General features: G+C 41.0%; 1 protein-coding gene across 5 annotated transcripts in view; it reads right to left on the reverse strand.

Annotated features, from left to right (window-relative positions):
- The window catches only part of TLK1 (tousled like kinase 1), a 388,382-nt gene that overhangs the window by 92,651 nt on the left and 278,726 nt on the right, over window positions 1–17,005 (reverse strand). For all 5 annotated transcript variants that reach the window (XM_029605752.1, XM_029605753.1, XM_029605751.1 and 2 more), the window contains one exon: window positions 16,122–16,188. In XM_029605752.1, coding sequence (XP_029461612.1) covers window positions 16,122–16,188 — 67 coding nt within the window. The remainder of the gene's footprint in view (window positions 1–16,121; window positions 16,189–17,005) is intronic.

Consider the following 17,005-nt stretch of genomic DNA (forward strand, 5'->3'; position numbering starts at 1 on the left):
GTTCCTTTAGAATAATTTCATTTTTAGACAAAGGTTCTTCCACCTGCATATGTGGTTAGCCATACACCAGCTGCATAAACCTGGATTTATTTTTTTTTTAATTAGAAGTCTGCAACTGCTGGTGTCTCACAGTTGGCAGAAAAGGGCATTAATTTAAATTCATAGAAACCATGAAGACTGGCACTACTGCTGATGAATTTCAAACTTGGGTTACTTCAACCCCTTTTTGTTTCTGCTACAAATGCCATATTCTGTGGAATTAGCAGCATGACAAATTGATGTTAAAGGTATTTTGGGGATACATAAGCTCATCTATCTGAAGGATGTTCAAGATAATACAAAAAAGATGGTTGTACTATCAATTCAAAACAAAAGAAACATTTCACAGTTAAGGGGGTTATTTTTCAAAGCATTATCGCGTGAGATATAATGCAAATTAGGGGGAAAGGAGGGGGCGGGGAGGGGGAGGAGTCGGCTGCGGCACCACTGCCGACGATAATGTGAGGAACAATATCGCCGGCAGTAGCATAGCGAATAGCAACACCTTTTACATTGTCGCTATTCGCTGCGAAAGGCTGCAGCCGGCCCCCACTGCGGTCGGCGAAATCGCACTGCTATGGTGCGAACGGCTGCGGCCTTTCGCAGGCCCACCCACCCCCCCTTCGTGGAATTCATCATTCCGTGAGGAATGATGAATCCTGCCCTAAGTTTGCAATTTATGTCTTAACTTGATAATCTTGCATTTTGTACTTGGTACATTCTATTTATACAATTTAAATAATTAAAAGATAAACAGTGTGAATGATTTTCAATAAAATTTTGCATAGTCAGAGGTGTGAATCCTTATGGTAAATTATGCAAATTTTCCACAACTGCAACAGAATTTTGAAAACTCTTCTACAGAATTTGCGGATTCTTGCTCAGGAACCTGGAAAATCTGCCGCAGGAAACCAGGGGCTCTGGTTATGTCTGGTTATGGCGTGGGAGACCCATCGGGGTCCGGGCAGAACATCAACTCGAGGCTGCAGCCTTTGCCTACCCGGCTCCCGATTGGCCCAATGCCGCCTTCGATGACCGGACCGCCCACAGACGACAGCACCGCCCATGCTCCAGGACCTACTTTCTTCTCCCCAGACCTTCGGCATCTCGCGCCGGGCGTCTCGCACAGAAGGAGCATGACTAAGGAGCCTGCCCCTTAGTGCGCCCCTTTGTGCTCCCCTCCTGATCCTCCCGCTCCTACCCTCCACAGACTCCCTTGCCTTTCTCTGCCTCCAGCCCCCCTTCCTCATATTATCTAAGTCTCCTTAATCCGTACCCTTAAATACTGATCCTCAGTTTCCCTCCACACGCCCCACCCTTCGCTCTTTTGACTAGCTATGCGCACTCACTCCATTCCCACTATCAAACACTACCCCCTCACTCTGCGACCCTTTCCCCACGCAAAACCCGCTGAATGCCATAGAAACCTCCTCCCCATTATGACCACCCCATTTACACAAATCCTTGGCCTCACAACCTTCACAATTCTCCTCATAAATGCACAATCCATCATCAAAAAGACCGCACTCATCAATGACATACTCCTAGATGACAGCCCTGACATTCTAGCCATCACCGAAACTTGGCTAAAGGAAACAGACACCATTCTTCTTAACCAACTCCCAGTAGAAAACTATGACATTTTCTCCATTCCCAGACCTAAAAAAAGAGGCGATGGCCTACTCCTGGCATCTAAAAGGGTCTTGAATCTTATCAGGAAACCTATTCCTTCCCCTCCTAGACTTGAAATCAGCTGCTTTCATGCAACCAACCTCCAGATCTGTCTAGTTTACGCCCCACCTGGCCTCCTTGAAAATAACCCCTCCCTCCTGATTGAATACATTTCCAAAAACATTAACATACATGTCCCGGCAATCATCCTTGGCGACTTCAACCTCCACGTTGACGCCACCCCCACCTCATCTTCCTGTGACGCACTTCTCTCTGCCCTTGAAGCTCTCGGCTTCACCCAAGTCATCTCCCACCCCACCCACAAAGCAGGCCACACGCTCGACCTCATATTCACCAACTCCCACATACACACTAACCCCCCCTTCATGCACACCTATCCCATGGTCTGACCACTATCGCATTGACGCAACCTGTACAGTGATCAACACCACCACCCCCACTCAAACCAAAAAAAACATATACTTTAGACACAATTGCAAACAAGACGATCTTATAGCTGCCATTACCTCAGACATCAACACCCTCGACCTAGCAGATGCAGACACGGCCCTTGCGTCCTGGAATCACATCACAACCAATATTGCCAATAAGATTTGCCCATTACAAGTGCGCAATATCAATACTTCTAATAAACATAAACAACCCTGGTATACTCCAGAGTTAAGAAATATGAAACACACTCTGAGAAAGTTAGAAAGAAATTGGCGCAAAGACTCCTCTCCAGCCCAATTGAACAAGTTTAAAACTTATCTCCACATTTACCGAACAGCAATTGATAAAACCAAAAGAGATTATTACTCCCAACGAATCCATTCACCTACAATTCAATTCACGAGCCCTATTCCAATTAGTAAGCAACCTTACAAAACCCCCCCTCCACACCCACTTTTGACATTGATGAGCAGTCCAATTGTGAACACCTAGCCTCTTTCTTGCACAAAAAAATAGACAACATCATGGCACGATTCCCATCCTCACACGCACCCACTGACACCCTACAATGCCAATCCACTGCTAAACTCTCCACATTTGAAACCATCTCATCTCTAGAGATTGCTTCCATCTTAAAAAAAATCAGACCCTCGACACACCCTTCAGACACCATCCCCACTAAGAACCTCCTCTCTATCCCTGGGTGCATTGCTAAACCGATCTCGAACATCAACCGGTCCATTGTCCTTGGCAGCATACCCAAAAGCCTCAAACATGCCATTATAAAACCCATCTTAAAGAAACCCTCCCTGGACCCATCTGATCTTGCCAATTTCCGCCCTATTTCAAACCTGCCACTTATAACAAAGATCCTAGAGAAAACAATCAACAGACAACTTTCAGATTAAATGGACGAACACAATATACTCACTTCTTCACAATACGGCTTTCGCAAACACCACAGTACTGAGACCTTGCTTTTATCTCTCTCCGACTATATCCTTAAAAGCCTGGATAAAGGCCTCTTGCACATCCTAATTCTTCTTGATATATCCGCAACATTAGACACTGTCAACCATCACATACTCTTGCAGCGACTCACTGACATTGGCATCTCAGACTCTGCCTATCAATGGTTCCAATCCTACCTCACTGACAGACAATTTAGCGTGCAAATTGGGAACACCATTTCCAAACCCCTTGCCCTTGGACAAGGAGTACCCCAAGGCTCATCCCTATCCTCTACACTCTTTAATATTTACCTCCTCCCCCTCTGCTATCTACTATCCAAACTAGGCTTTCAGCACTTTATCTATGCTGACGATGTTCAGATACTGATACCTGTAACTGACAATACACAAAGCCACGCAAACCTGGAATTCTGCCCTCTCCTCCATCAGCACCTTGCTATCCAACAATTTTCTCGCTCTCAACACGGCTAAAACAGAACTCATCGTCCTCTCTCCCCCCAACATCAACCGCCCCCTACCAATGAACACCACTCCCCCAACTAATATCTCCTTCCTCCCTCACATTCGCAGCCTCGGTGTTACACTCGACAATCAGTTCAACTACAAAAAATTCATCAACACCACAATCAAAGACTGCTATTTCAAATTACACACGCTCAAAAAACTCAAACCCCTCCTACATCTTAACGACTTTCGCACTATACTCCAAGCCTTCATACTCTCCAAGATTGATTACTGCAATTCCATGCTCCTGGGCCTACCTAAAAACACCTTGCAACCACTACAACTCCTACAAAATGCTGCTGCCCGCATCCTCACCAACACACAGAGAAATGACCATATAACCCCGGTACTCAAACATCTGCATTGGCTGCCTGTCTCAGCTCGAATCACATACAAATCTCTCACCCTAATACACAAATCCCTTCACAACCAAAACATGCACTGGTTCAAAGAAGACTTCACCTTTCATAACAGCAGCAGACCCACTAGAAAACAGTATCACGCCACTCTTCACACCCCGTCTCCCAAACTCACTAAACTGCGCTCTACCAAGGAAAGAGCCTTCTCCCTTGCAGGGCCCTTCCTTTGGAACAAGCTACCCACCTCACTCCGCCAAGAAACCTGCCCCCAAATTTTCAAACAGAACCTGAAGACTTGGCTCTTCACCCACTCCTACACTTAACCGCCTGCCTCCCTTTTCCACCCCCCTAGTCCAGCTTAATCCCAGGAACCTACTGCAATGCAATCTTGACTTACCCATTATATAGCCTGTATATAACATGCTTTACTGTAAATTGGTGATGTAAACTCTTCTGCCTCCTTGTACATATGTACTATTAACTATATTATATATTTTTATGATAACCATTTCCCTGCCCCCCTCCTTCCTTTAGTTCTTGCGTTCACTTACTCCCCTTTTACATTTACAATACTTGTTCTTATTGTTACTTGTTCCATGTAAAGCCTGTTGCTAGTTTTGTTCTTTGTAAACCGACGAGATGTTCCCAACGTACGTCGGTATATAAATGCTATTAAATAAATAAATAAATAAATGTCTGTTCATGTTTGAAGAATGTACTGGCAATCTGGACAAGAATTATGAGGATCCTAAACATATCTTATGATTTATACTTTTGTGCAGTATTAGTAAGATCAGCCTTTTTTGCTGAGTAAATTCCAACAATGAAGAAAAGTTTAGTGGATTTATTAACTTTTGCTGCTAAGCTTATAGAACATTGAACCAGGAAGGCCAGGGTTCAAATGCCACTACCGCTTCTTGTGACCTTGGGCAAGTCACTTCACCCTTCATTGCCACAGGTAAAAACCCTCTAGGGACAGGGAATTACTGACAGTACCTGAATGTAACTCACCTTGAGCTACCAAGAAAAAGGTGAGAGCTAAATTTAAAAAAATACAGAGACGTCTCCTAGATCATACTGATTCCATGGTGGAATGTTTTATTGACAGCATACAAACATGAGATGATAATTGCAGAAAAATTCAATAAGTTGATACCTGCGCAAAAGATTTGGAAACTGCTAATATCGTACTCGGATAAAACTAATAACTATATACCAGAAAGTAGTAGTTAGAGCTGTTTGTGTTCTCCGACTTCCTTATATGTTAATTTTTTTTAGCAAAAAAAAAATAAATTTGAAGTTAAACACCGCTGAATTGTTTAGAATTGCTGATATTTAATTGAAGATGATCAATAACTGATAAGATAGTATGATCCTATAATCTGAAATTTTGTTTAAACTAGACATTGATGTGAATAGAAGCCATTGGTTTTACCTGAACCACTGAAGTGAATGAGAAGCAGAGTTTAATTGTATTACTGAAATAAAATGGGTCATTGGCTCTTAATTGTTTAACAGAAGTCAGTTACTTGTATAGTAATTTTCAGTCTAATTTCTAAAAATACCCAAGATGTTGCACAACAATGTCGGTGCATGTGTTATATTTATTGACACCATTAATGCTTAAGGTAATGGGCAAACATTTTAATTGCATGATGCATACAATGCTAAATCCTCTTTCCTTAGACAAAGAAGAAATGGAAAGATTGTTTTCCCTAACTTGCTATTAGCACAGGTCATATTCATCACATTACTGGTTATTCATCCTTCTCTCATGTTGAGGCGAAACTCTGGGATGTCATTAAAGTGAATTAAATTAAACCGAGGATTTAGATACATAATTTAAACGATGTGATTGCTATAATTTATAAGGGATATAGCACTAAACTTTATTTAGTTTACCTTTTAGGTAAGGTATTGGTCATCATAGTTTCTATGAAACTAAAGGTATTTTTGTTTGTCAAATGTGTAGCTGATTATATGTATGACATTTCATATTATGTATGTTTTTATTGTATATCACCTAGGCCTGTTTGTGTTAGGCGATTAATACATTTTAATAAAATGAAAAATGAAATGAAATAGGTGTTTGTTCCTCAGGCAAAGATGAACACAGTTTGTAATCTTGCTATATAAGTAGAAAGAAACTGGTTAGATCTAAAAAAAATAAAAAAATCTGGGAGGTACCCAAGCTATGAAGTTTTGCTTAGAAACCATAACTTTTGAGAAAGAGCAAATATTCAGAACTTATGGAATTTGGCTAATTATTTAATACAGGAAAGCAATTCAGATCTATGTTTATTTACAAGACTATTGACAAAAAATGGGACCAGCTAGTTTCCAATGTAGAATCCAAAAAATAAACTGGCTGTGTAACGTGACAAGTCGTATGGACGTAAATATTTTTTAAAAAACCAATCTTTATTATGTTCTGGTCATGAATGTAAAAAACAATTTTTATATAGAGACAGAAACCTCAGAACTGGTAAACCTTGTTGTTATTTTACAATGGTTTTTTGAACCAGTAAACTCAATCACAGGTTTCTGATATGTCTCTCTATTTTATATTTTTCTTAAAAAAGATTTCACTTGTTTACATAGATCTTCATTGACATTATTTTCTCAATCTTTAATGAGACTGGGCATATTAAATTTAACTGCCCCTATAGTAGAGCTAATTGGTGCTGCAGTTATTCACACTGCCAGAATTATTTTCTTTTTATTTATTGGTTTCTGGCATAATCAGCTTAATGCCAAGGTTTTCTCTTACTAAGACAATGCTCTACTTGCTCTCGTCATGAATTTTTTTTAGAAGCAATGTCCATATCGGCTTGAGTATAAAAGCCCAAAAATTAGAAAGGCAGACTGGCTTTCGTAGTTCTTTGCCTTAAACAATGTAACACCAAGTTTGAAGACTTGTTACTTTGCCTTCAATATAACACCGGATTTAACAATGTAACACTGAGTTTGAAAACTTGTTACTTTGCCTTGAATAAAGCACTAGATTTAAGACTTGTTACAATCTTATGTATTTTTTAAAAACAAGTCAGTGCTTCAATACCTGCCACAGTATTGCACTTATCTTTTCTAACTTGTTGCGATTTCTTTAAACGCCTGAAACAAGTGTGTGCTTAGAATCGCCGCCAATGTCAACGTTTCGCATGTAGCTTCTTCAGGGCGGATTGATACTGTCTGTGGCTTATGACACAGACAGTATCAATCCGCCCTGCGAAACGTTGACGAAACGTTGAGTGCTTTATTCAAGGCAAAGTAACAAGTTTTCAAACTCAGTGTTACATTGTTAAATCCGGTGTTATATTGAAGGCAAAGTAACAAGTCTTCAAACTTGGTGTTACATTGTTTAAGGCAAAGAACTACGAAAGCCAGTCTGCCTTTCTAATTTTTGGGCTTTTATACTCAAGCCGATATGGACATTGCTTCTAAAAAAATTCATGACGAGAGCAAGTAGAGCATTGTCTTAGTAAGAGAAAACCTTGGCATTAAGCTGATTATGCCAGAAACCAATAAATAAAAAGAAAATAATTCTGGCAGTGTGAATAACTGCAGCACCAATTAGCTCTACTATAGGGGCAGTTAAATTTAATATGCCCAGTCTCATTAAAGATTGAGAAAATAATGTCAATGAAGATCTATGTAAACAAGTGAAATCATTTTTAAGAAAAATATAAAATAGAGAGACATATCAGAAACCTGTGATTGAGTTTACTGGTTCAAAAAACCATTGTAAAACAACAACAAGGTTTACCAGTTCTGAGGTTTCTGTCTCTATATAAAAATTGTTTTTTACATTCATGACCAGAACATAATAAAAATTGTTTTTTTAAAAAATATTTACGTCCATACGACTTGTCACGTTACACAGCCAGTTTATTTTTTGTATTTACAAGACTAAACAGTGGTACAGAGGCTACCTACTTTCCCCAGTCACAACAGGAAAAAAATATAATAGTTTTCAAAGGGCCTGATTTACAAAGGCATTTCCCCTTTCTGTGTATAATGAAAAAGTGATAAGAAAGAGAGAGACTCGGAGGGTGTTAAAGGAATATGATGTATCACAGGGTTGGTGAACACCAGTCCTCGAGTGCCACAAAAGGCCACAATGAATATGCATGAGACAGATTTGCATACAATGGAGGCAGTGCATGCAGCTCTCTCATATGCATATTCATTGTATTATATTCTGAAAACTTGGCATGTCTGTGGCTCTCGAAGACTGGAGTTCACCATCCCTGATGTATCAGATACATTTCTGAAGTGAAGCAAGTTTTCTTACGGTAAATGTTTTCCATAGATAGCAGGATGAATTAGCCTTAGCATGTGGGTGACATCCATTGGCACCCAAGTGACCTCTCTCAGTGCGCTCTGGTGGAGTGCACTGTTAACCCGCATTTGGACGCGCGTTTGACGCGCTAGCTTTACCCCTTTACCCCTTATTCAGTAAGGGGTAATAGCGCGTCGAAAACGCGCGTCCAACCCCCCCCCCCCCCACAAACTAATAGCACCGCAAAATGCAAATGCATGTTGATGGCCCTATTAGTTATTCCCGCGTGATACAGAAAGTAAAATGTGCAGCCAAGCCGCACATTTTATCAGAAATTAATGCCTGCCCAAAGGCTGGCGTTAATTTCTGCCGGCGCCGGGGAAGTGCACAGAAAAGCAGTAAAAACTGCTTTTCTGTGCACCCTCCGACTTAATATCATGGCGATATTGTCGGAGGCCCCAAAAGTAAAAAAAAGTAAAAATTAAAAAAAAAGTTTAAAATCGGCCCACGGGTCGGAAGACGGACGCTCAATTATGCCGGCGTCCATTTTACGAACCCGTGGCTGTCAGTGGATTTGAGACCAGACGCTGGCAAAATTGATCGTCTGCTGTCAAACCCGCTGACAGCCACCGCCTCCTGTCAAAAAAGAGGCGCTAGGGACGCACTAGTGTCCCTAGCGCCTCCTTTTACCGTGGGCCCTAATTTGCATAGGCCACCCTCCTGAATCGCGCGCCCAGGAGAGTGGCCTGTGTGCATGCCGGGAGAGCGGGCGCTCGCCAGCTCTCCCGCGCGTTTTTCTGTATCGGCCTGATAGTTAGTAGAGCTTTTTACTTTAAGCATTATGCACAGGAATTCCTACTTGGGCATTGCCTTATGAGCCCTTTCAGTCAATTTTAGCGATAAGTCTAGTTAAGTAGTCAACTCTCCAGGGAGATGGGCATGTATTTAGTATGGCTATTTCATCCTGCCAATTACAGAAATCACTATTTACAGTAAGAAAACCTGTTTTTTCTGTTGATAAGCAGGGCTGAATTATCCATAACATGTGAAGAGTCCTATTTACTTAACAAGCAACCCAGTCCCCATCATGGAGAGTAGTCTACTGGGTGAACAGGTTATGCAAAACTGATTGCCCGAATTTACTGTCAGTCATTGATAGGTTGTCCAGCAGTAAAAGGATGCAAAAATGTGTACTGACAACCACACTGCATCTTTGCAAATGTCTTTGAAAGGCACAGCTCACAGATGAGCTACCAACACAGGCATGGGTCTAACTTGATGAGCCTTGTTGGAGTCTGTAATTTGAATGCCTAAATTATAGCAGCGTACAATGCAGTCTGCTAGCCGCTTGGACTATGTACGCTTGGCCTCGGCTATACCCAGTCTGTTGGGATTATAAGAGACTAATAGTTGGGAAGTTTGACGATGAGGCTGTGTTCTTTTGTAGTAGGCTAAAGCTTTTACTCTTACCTTCATGTGTGTGTGGCCTCAGGAGGAACATGGGCAGCATAATGGCTTGAAATGGAAAGTTGACAACTTTTGGTAAAAGCTTTGCGTGGATGCAGGTACCCATTCTATTGTGTAAGAATTTCATATAAGGAAGATAATGAACTAAAGCCTAAAATTCACTGACTATTCTAGCTGAGATTATTCCTACAAGGAATTGTTAGAAACTTGAGAGAATCTCCAAAGGTTCAAAATGTGGCTTCATCAGTTGTTCTAGGATCATGTTTAGAACCCATGGAATGGGAGGTTTTACAACTGGTGATTTAGTATGTCACAAGCCTTTCATGAACTTGGGATATTAGTAGATAAACAGATATGCTTATCTTCAGTTTGTTCATGGTAAACTGCTATGGCACTGAAATGTACTCTTACTGATGAGGTAAGAAAGGCCTGAGGTTTCCTAGAAAGCAAAAGTAGATAAATCAGTAACTTTTGGTTAGCAAGTGAATGGATCCAAGTGGTTGTGTTGACACCATGTGGCGAACGTTTTCCACTTAAATCCATAAGTTCTTCTAATTGATGGTTTTCTAGCGATCCTAATGTTTCTTTGGGTAAGGACAATTCTTTTATCATTGAACACATCCTGGACATCAGACTTAAAGAGGAAAGGTTTGTGTGAAACAGATGTCCCTCTTCTTCAGTTAAAGTTGGATCTGAGCTGAGAGGAATCAGAGGATGGCTGGAGAGCTGAACTAGATATGCAAACCAGACTTGCCTGGGCCATGCTGCAGCTATAAGACAGGCCTGCAAGTCAGTACTTTTTGCACTGTCCTGGTTATTAGTGGAATCAGTGGAAAAGTGTACATGAGATCTGCATTCCAGTGGAGCAGAAAAGCAAGCAGATCTGAGCTTGCTGGGAAGAGAAGAGCAAAACCTTTCTAGTTTTCTGTTTTGCTTTGACACAAATAGGTTGATTATTGGGAATCCCCAGAGACTCAAGTCTGTTGGCTATTGATTGCTGAAGGAACCATTCATATTAAAATTCACGAATACACTTACAACCCTAAGGCTCTTTTCGCATATGTTGCTGATCTCACAAAATCCTCTCAGCCCCCTAATTCCAGACAACGAAGCCTCTGCCAGATGTGAAGAAATTGCTCACTATTTCCAGAAGAAAATTGCTGACATCCTCCTTAGATTCCAACATTCTACACCCCCTACCCCCCCCCCACCCTGCCGCGCTGTCATAGCCACCCTAGAAACACTTGACCCCACTTCTGACAAAGAAATTGAAGCTATCCTCAAAAAAATCAAACCCGCCTACCACCCCACTGACACCATCCCCACCAAAACCCTGCTCTCCATTCCTAACACCATTGCTAAACCCCTGGCAAACATCATCAATACTTCCCTCTCGGCAGGCTCTGTCCCTGACCCTCTCAAACAAGCGGTGGTCAAACCCCTTCTCAAAAAACCTTCCCTAGACACAAAAGACCCATCAAACTTCCGACTTATCTCAAATCTTCCTTTCATCTCCAAAATCATGGAAAGGATTGTTAACTCCCAACTCACCGATTACCTTGAAGACAACAAAATTCTCCATCCTTCCCAATTTGGCTTTCGAAAGCACCTTAATACTGAAACCCTCCTCCTCTCCCTATCTGATCACCTCCTCAGAGGCATGGATCAGTGTAACTGCTTCCTCTTGGTTTTACTTGACATCTCATCAGCCTTTGACACCATTAACCATAACCTGCTCCTTTCCCGGCTAGCCGAAATAGGCATCTCTGGCCTCGCCCTACTTTGGTTTAAATCATATCTATCCAACAGAAACTTTGCTGTCAAAATAGGCAATGCTGAATCTGCCCCCTACACCTTGTCCCAAGGAGTACCACAAGGCTCTTCACTTTCCTCCACTCTATTCAACATATATCTCACACCTCTCTGCCATCTACTCTCCGACCTGGGCCTTAACTTCTACCTCTACGCTGATGACGTTCAGATCATCCTCCCATTAATAACTCCCTCAGTCATTGGGATAAATGCCTTTCCTCCATAAATAACTTGCTCACCAACCTCCACCTGGCTCTAAACACCTCAAACAGAATTGCTCCTCATTTCTCCGCAACAATCCCATAAGCTAAAGTCTATTTCCAAAGACCCAGCCTTCAGCTCCATTTCTGCACAAACAAGTGTAAATGACCTAGGGATTTTCCTGGACCAGCACCTAAGCCTAAAAAAGCATATTAATTCAACGCTTAAAACGGGCTTTTTTAAACTCAATGTTTTAAAAAGACTCCGACCTTTACTCTACCATCATGATTTTCGAACAGTCATCCAGTCCACCCTCTCATCCAAGTTCGACTATTGTAACTCCCTCCTGCTCGGTCTCCCCTACTCCACTATAAAACCTTTACAAATGTTCCAAAACGCAATAGCCAGGGTCATCACAAACACTAGAAAAAGTGCCCACATCACACCCATACTCAAAGACCTCCATTGGCTTCCCATCCCCTCACGTATAATGTTCAAAACACTCACCATCATCCACAAATCGCTTCACAGTCATAACTCCAGTTGGCTAGAAGAACCACTCTGCCCCACCATCTCCAACCAGACCACTAGGGCAAATAAAGCAGGAACCATCCAAATACCCTCCCTCAAAAAGGCCCACCTTTCCAGCACTCGGGAGCGCGCTTTCTCCATTGCCGGCCCTGAGCACTGGAACGCTCTCCCCACTACTCTTCGGCTAGAACCTTGCCCCCATAGGTTCAAGAAGAAACTAAAGACATGGCTCTTTAGAAAAGCCTACCCAGACTAGACTATGAACCCGCGCCTGTCGACCTAGTCATCTTAGCCATGTTTCCCCCCCGCTATCATACCCTCTGCACCTACCCCTGTTACCAAATTCTGTACACCTTCTGTAAATAGTTTACGTGCTACTTCAGCACAAAATTGCTAAACGTATTATATTGTTAAACATATTTATGGTTAGATCCTAAGCATCCTGATCTCCTCTGGCCTTTGGCTCTTTCATTTGTTCTCCCTCCCCTTCTCCTGTTTTTTGTATTTGCCAGCTTTAGTTACAATGTAAACTGGTATGATGTGTTCCACTAATATCGGTATATAAAAGTTTTAAATAAATAAATAAATAAATAAATAAATAAATAAATAAATGTGCTGGAAATACATGGAAGGTAGATTGCTTGCAGTACAGCTTGATGTTTGTATGCCCACTTTTTTTTTTTTTTTAATCGCTTCTTGACATAGAATCCAAGATCCTGTGCCACCTTACTTCATGTAGAACTTGGTGACAAATATCCATTTGGATGAGAATGTTCTTCCCTTGAAGGTGGTGAATGAAAGTTGTTAGATTGTACCTTATGGCTCCTGACTCAAGGAAATTGATCTGGAATTGTATCTTCTGGACTAACCATATCCTTTGAGTTGAAAAGGGTCCTGTGTGGGCCCCCCCCCAACCCTGTGTGTGAAGGTATCCCATGCCAAGTTACTTGGCAAGGAGCAGGTCACAATGGTGCTCCTTTCTGTAGAATGAAGGGATCCAGCCATCAGCTCAATTCCTATTTCATTTCTGATTAAATCTCTACTAAGGTTGTTAGGGGCAGAGTTGACTGGTCCTACTGGAAATGAAGGCCCCACTGTAGGAGACATGTGCAGGTGGGTCAGAACACTATGTTGAATGCTGCCACCATGTAACCGAGAACAATCAGCACATCTCTGGCAGTTGACTGATCTGTGTTCAGCAGTCTGTGAGTTAATGCCTGGAGAGTTTGTGCTCAATCTGAAAGAAGGAAAGCTCTCTCCTACACAGAATCTATCCACTCCCCAATGAATTTGATTTTCTGGGAGGGAATCAGAGTTGATTTCTTGAAATTCATGAGGAAGCTGAGAGACTGCAGGAGACTGATTTCTCCAGGGAGGTTAGAACACCCTCTTGAGAATTCTCTGTTACAAGCCAATTATTCAGGTATGGGGAGATCTGGCAGTGTAGAAGTGTTGCTACTGCAACTAGATATTTGGTGAAGATCCTCAGTGCAGCCGAGAGGCTAAAAGGGAGCACTTTGTATTGATAGAAAAAGAATTCACCATAAAGCGCAAGTATTGCCAATGGTAGGGTGAATGGGAATGTGAGCATAAGCATCTTTTAGATCTAGAGCACACATCCACTCCTGCTTCTGGAAGAAGGTAAGAATTGTGTGGAAGGAATTAATTTTGAATTTCTCCCAGAGTATATGCTTGTTTAGGCTTTTTAAATCCAGTATTGGTCTCAGTACACCAGATTTCTTGGGGGATGAGGAAACAGGAGTAGAATCTCAATTCTACCACCTCTTGGTGGAGCTATGTTAAGTGAGATGGATTCAGATGGAAGGCTGAAGCAGAAGCATAGGAAGCTGGGAGAAATGTAGCAGTATCCAGACTCTAAATCATGAGAACCCAGTGATCTTTGGTAATCTTACACCACTCTTCTAGGTAGTAATGAAACCTCCCTTCTACTAGAAAGGATAATTGTTGGGTTTGAAGGCTGGACTAAAACTTGGCCCAGGTTTGGACTGGACCTGTTAAGCTGCTTTTGGTTGACAGGGTTCATGCTGTCATGTGTGAATTAGAAGTTGCTGATGTGGAAGGACAATGTCTGATATCGCTGGAATTGCCAAAAGGGTTTTTTTGGAAATATGTCCTTTTAAAAGCATAGAAGTTAAGCCATAAGAACATAAGAAATTGCCATGCTGGGTCAGACCAAGGGTCCATCAAGCCCAGCATCCTGTTTCCAACAGAGGCCAAACCAGGCCACAAGAACTTGGCAATAACCCAAACACTAAGATCATCCCATACTACTGATGCAATTAATAGCAGTGGCTATTCCATAAGTAAACTTGATTAATAACAGTTAATGGACTTCTCCTCCAAGAACTTATCCAAACCTTTTTTGAACCCAGCTATACTAACTGCACTAACCACATCCTCTGGCAACAAATTCCAGAGCTTTGTTGTGTGTTGAATGAAAAATAATTTTCTCCGATTAGTCTTAAATGTGCTACTTGCTAAATTCAAGGAACGACCCTAGTCCTTCTATTATCCGAAAGTGTAAATAACAGATTCACATCTACTCGTTCAAGACCTCTCATGATCTTAAAGACCTCTATTATATCCCCCCCTCAGCCATCTCTTCTCCAAGCTGACTTCAGCCCTAACCTCTTCAGCCTTTCCTCATAGGGGAGCTGTTCCATCCCTTTTATCATTTTGGTTGCCCTTCTCTGTACCTTCTCCATCGCAACTATATCTTTTTTGAGATGCGACCAGAATTGTACACAGAATTCAAGGTGCGGTCTTACCATGGAGCGATATAGAGACATTATGACATTTTCCATTTTATTAACCATTCCCTTCCTAATAATTCCTAACATTCTGTTTGCTTTGACTGCAAATTTCTCTCTTGCTTAATCACTGTGGATATCCTGAAAACCCAACTGTCTGTGGGGTCCACATTACAGGTTTGGGAATCTCTGCTTTAAAATGACTATGTATTACAACAGAGTACAGAGAGAAAAAGATATTCTGGTTTCTTGATAACTAGAGGTAAATGGCTATCAATAAACCAGAGTCTGAATGGGAGTCGGTTTTAAACTGTTTTATAGAAAATTAGTTATATAGTAATGATCAGCCTAATTTATAAAAACACCAAGATGTAACAGACAAGTAGTTGTGTGCATGGAATATTGTTTATTAATGCTCTTCAATTATATAATGCATATGTAACAATACTGATTAACTCTAATGCAGTGTAGTTATTTAAAAGTTATCAATAAATAAGACTAAAATTTAGTCAAAGGTAGCTGCAACTAGGTTAGGAGCTCCTGTGCATTACTCTTCAAATCTTCCTGAGTTGATCTGGGATTTTTATCTGCAGACTTTGTTTCTATACTATACTCTCTATACTATACTCTCTATTCCTGATCATTTAAAATTACATATTGAACAGCACAGATTCTTCACTGTGAAAAAATGGCCATTAAATCTTACCCTTTGTTTCCTAACTTTCAACCAAATTTTGATCTAGAAAGGGAATTTTTTGTCCTATTTTATGACAACTTAATTTATTTAATAACCTTTGTTGAAGGAGCTCATCAACACTTTTTTGAAAATTTTATGTCTCTTGGATCTTTCTTCGCCATGTGCTTGTTAATATCCACAAAGAATACCAATAGATTACGGAAAATGTCAACCCCTCTCCAATTTATCATATTTACTTATATAGCAACTAATTCTATTTTTTAATTAAAAGCACTACATATTTGCTGTAAACAGAAATTAAACTTAATAGTTTGTGTTCAGCCCCTTTCTGTGCTGAAACCTATTTTTCACCAGGATGCTTACCTTTTTGAGATGTCCTAATCGAAGTTTGAAAATTTCTTCTTGTTCATGGTATTCTGCTAAGGTTAACCTGAAGAAAAAATAGAAAAAACAAACAAACAAACCCCAATATAAGCCAGGGCAATACAAAAAAATATGATCACCTCTGCTAAACAATGCATGATTAAAATAACTGAAAAATCCATGGTTAAAATTACCACTGACAGATCAGTCCCATGGTTTGGACAAGGCAACATTCTTAAAGTTGGATGTTAGTATAGTAACAACAGCCAGACAATGAATGCCACTGAATGTTAGTGTCAAGAGAGCTTGCCAGTTCTTAAGTCAAGAACAAATCCTGTGCTGCCCAGGTATGCCATCTGCATGGGATTAAAAAAAGAGAAACTTTTTTGGTCTAGCTTTCAGTTCAATTGGAACAAGACCCTACTGGGCGTATAGCACTACGTGCCTTCATTCACAGCTACTTAAGATTTTTCTCTATATCTTAACATTTTTGTTTAATCCAGCGATCACAGAAAGGGTCCTTGGTCAAGGACCACCAGAATGCTTTCCAAAACCTGGTGAGTAAACAATAGTTGTTCAGTTTTACATAATGGGAAGGCTCTGAGTAAGCAAAACTCCTTACATTTCTAAGCTGAACAGCCCTAACCTCTTCAGTCTTTCCTCACAGGGGAGCTGTTCCATCCCTTTTATCATTTTGGTTGCCCTTCTTTGTACCTTCTCCATAGCAACTATATCTTTTTTGAGATGTGGCGACCAGAATTGTACACAGTATTCCAGGTGCGGTCTCACCATGGAGCGATATAGAGGCATTATGACATTTTCCATTTTATTAACCATTCCCTTCCTAAAAATTCCCAACATTCTGTTTACAATTTTGACAGATG

This window comes from Rhinatrema bivittatum, chromosome 6 (assembly GCF_901001135.1).
Source record: "Rhinatrema bivittatum chromosome 6, aRhiBiv1.1, whole genome shotgun sequence".
NCBI lineage: Eukaryota > Metazoa > Chordata > Amphibia > Gymnophiona > Rhinatrematidae > Rhinatrema > Rhinatrema bivittatum.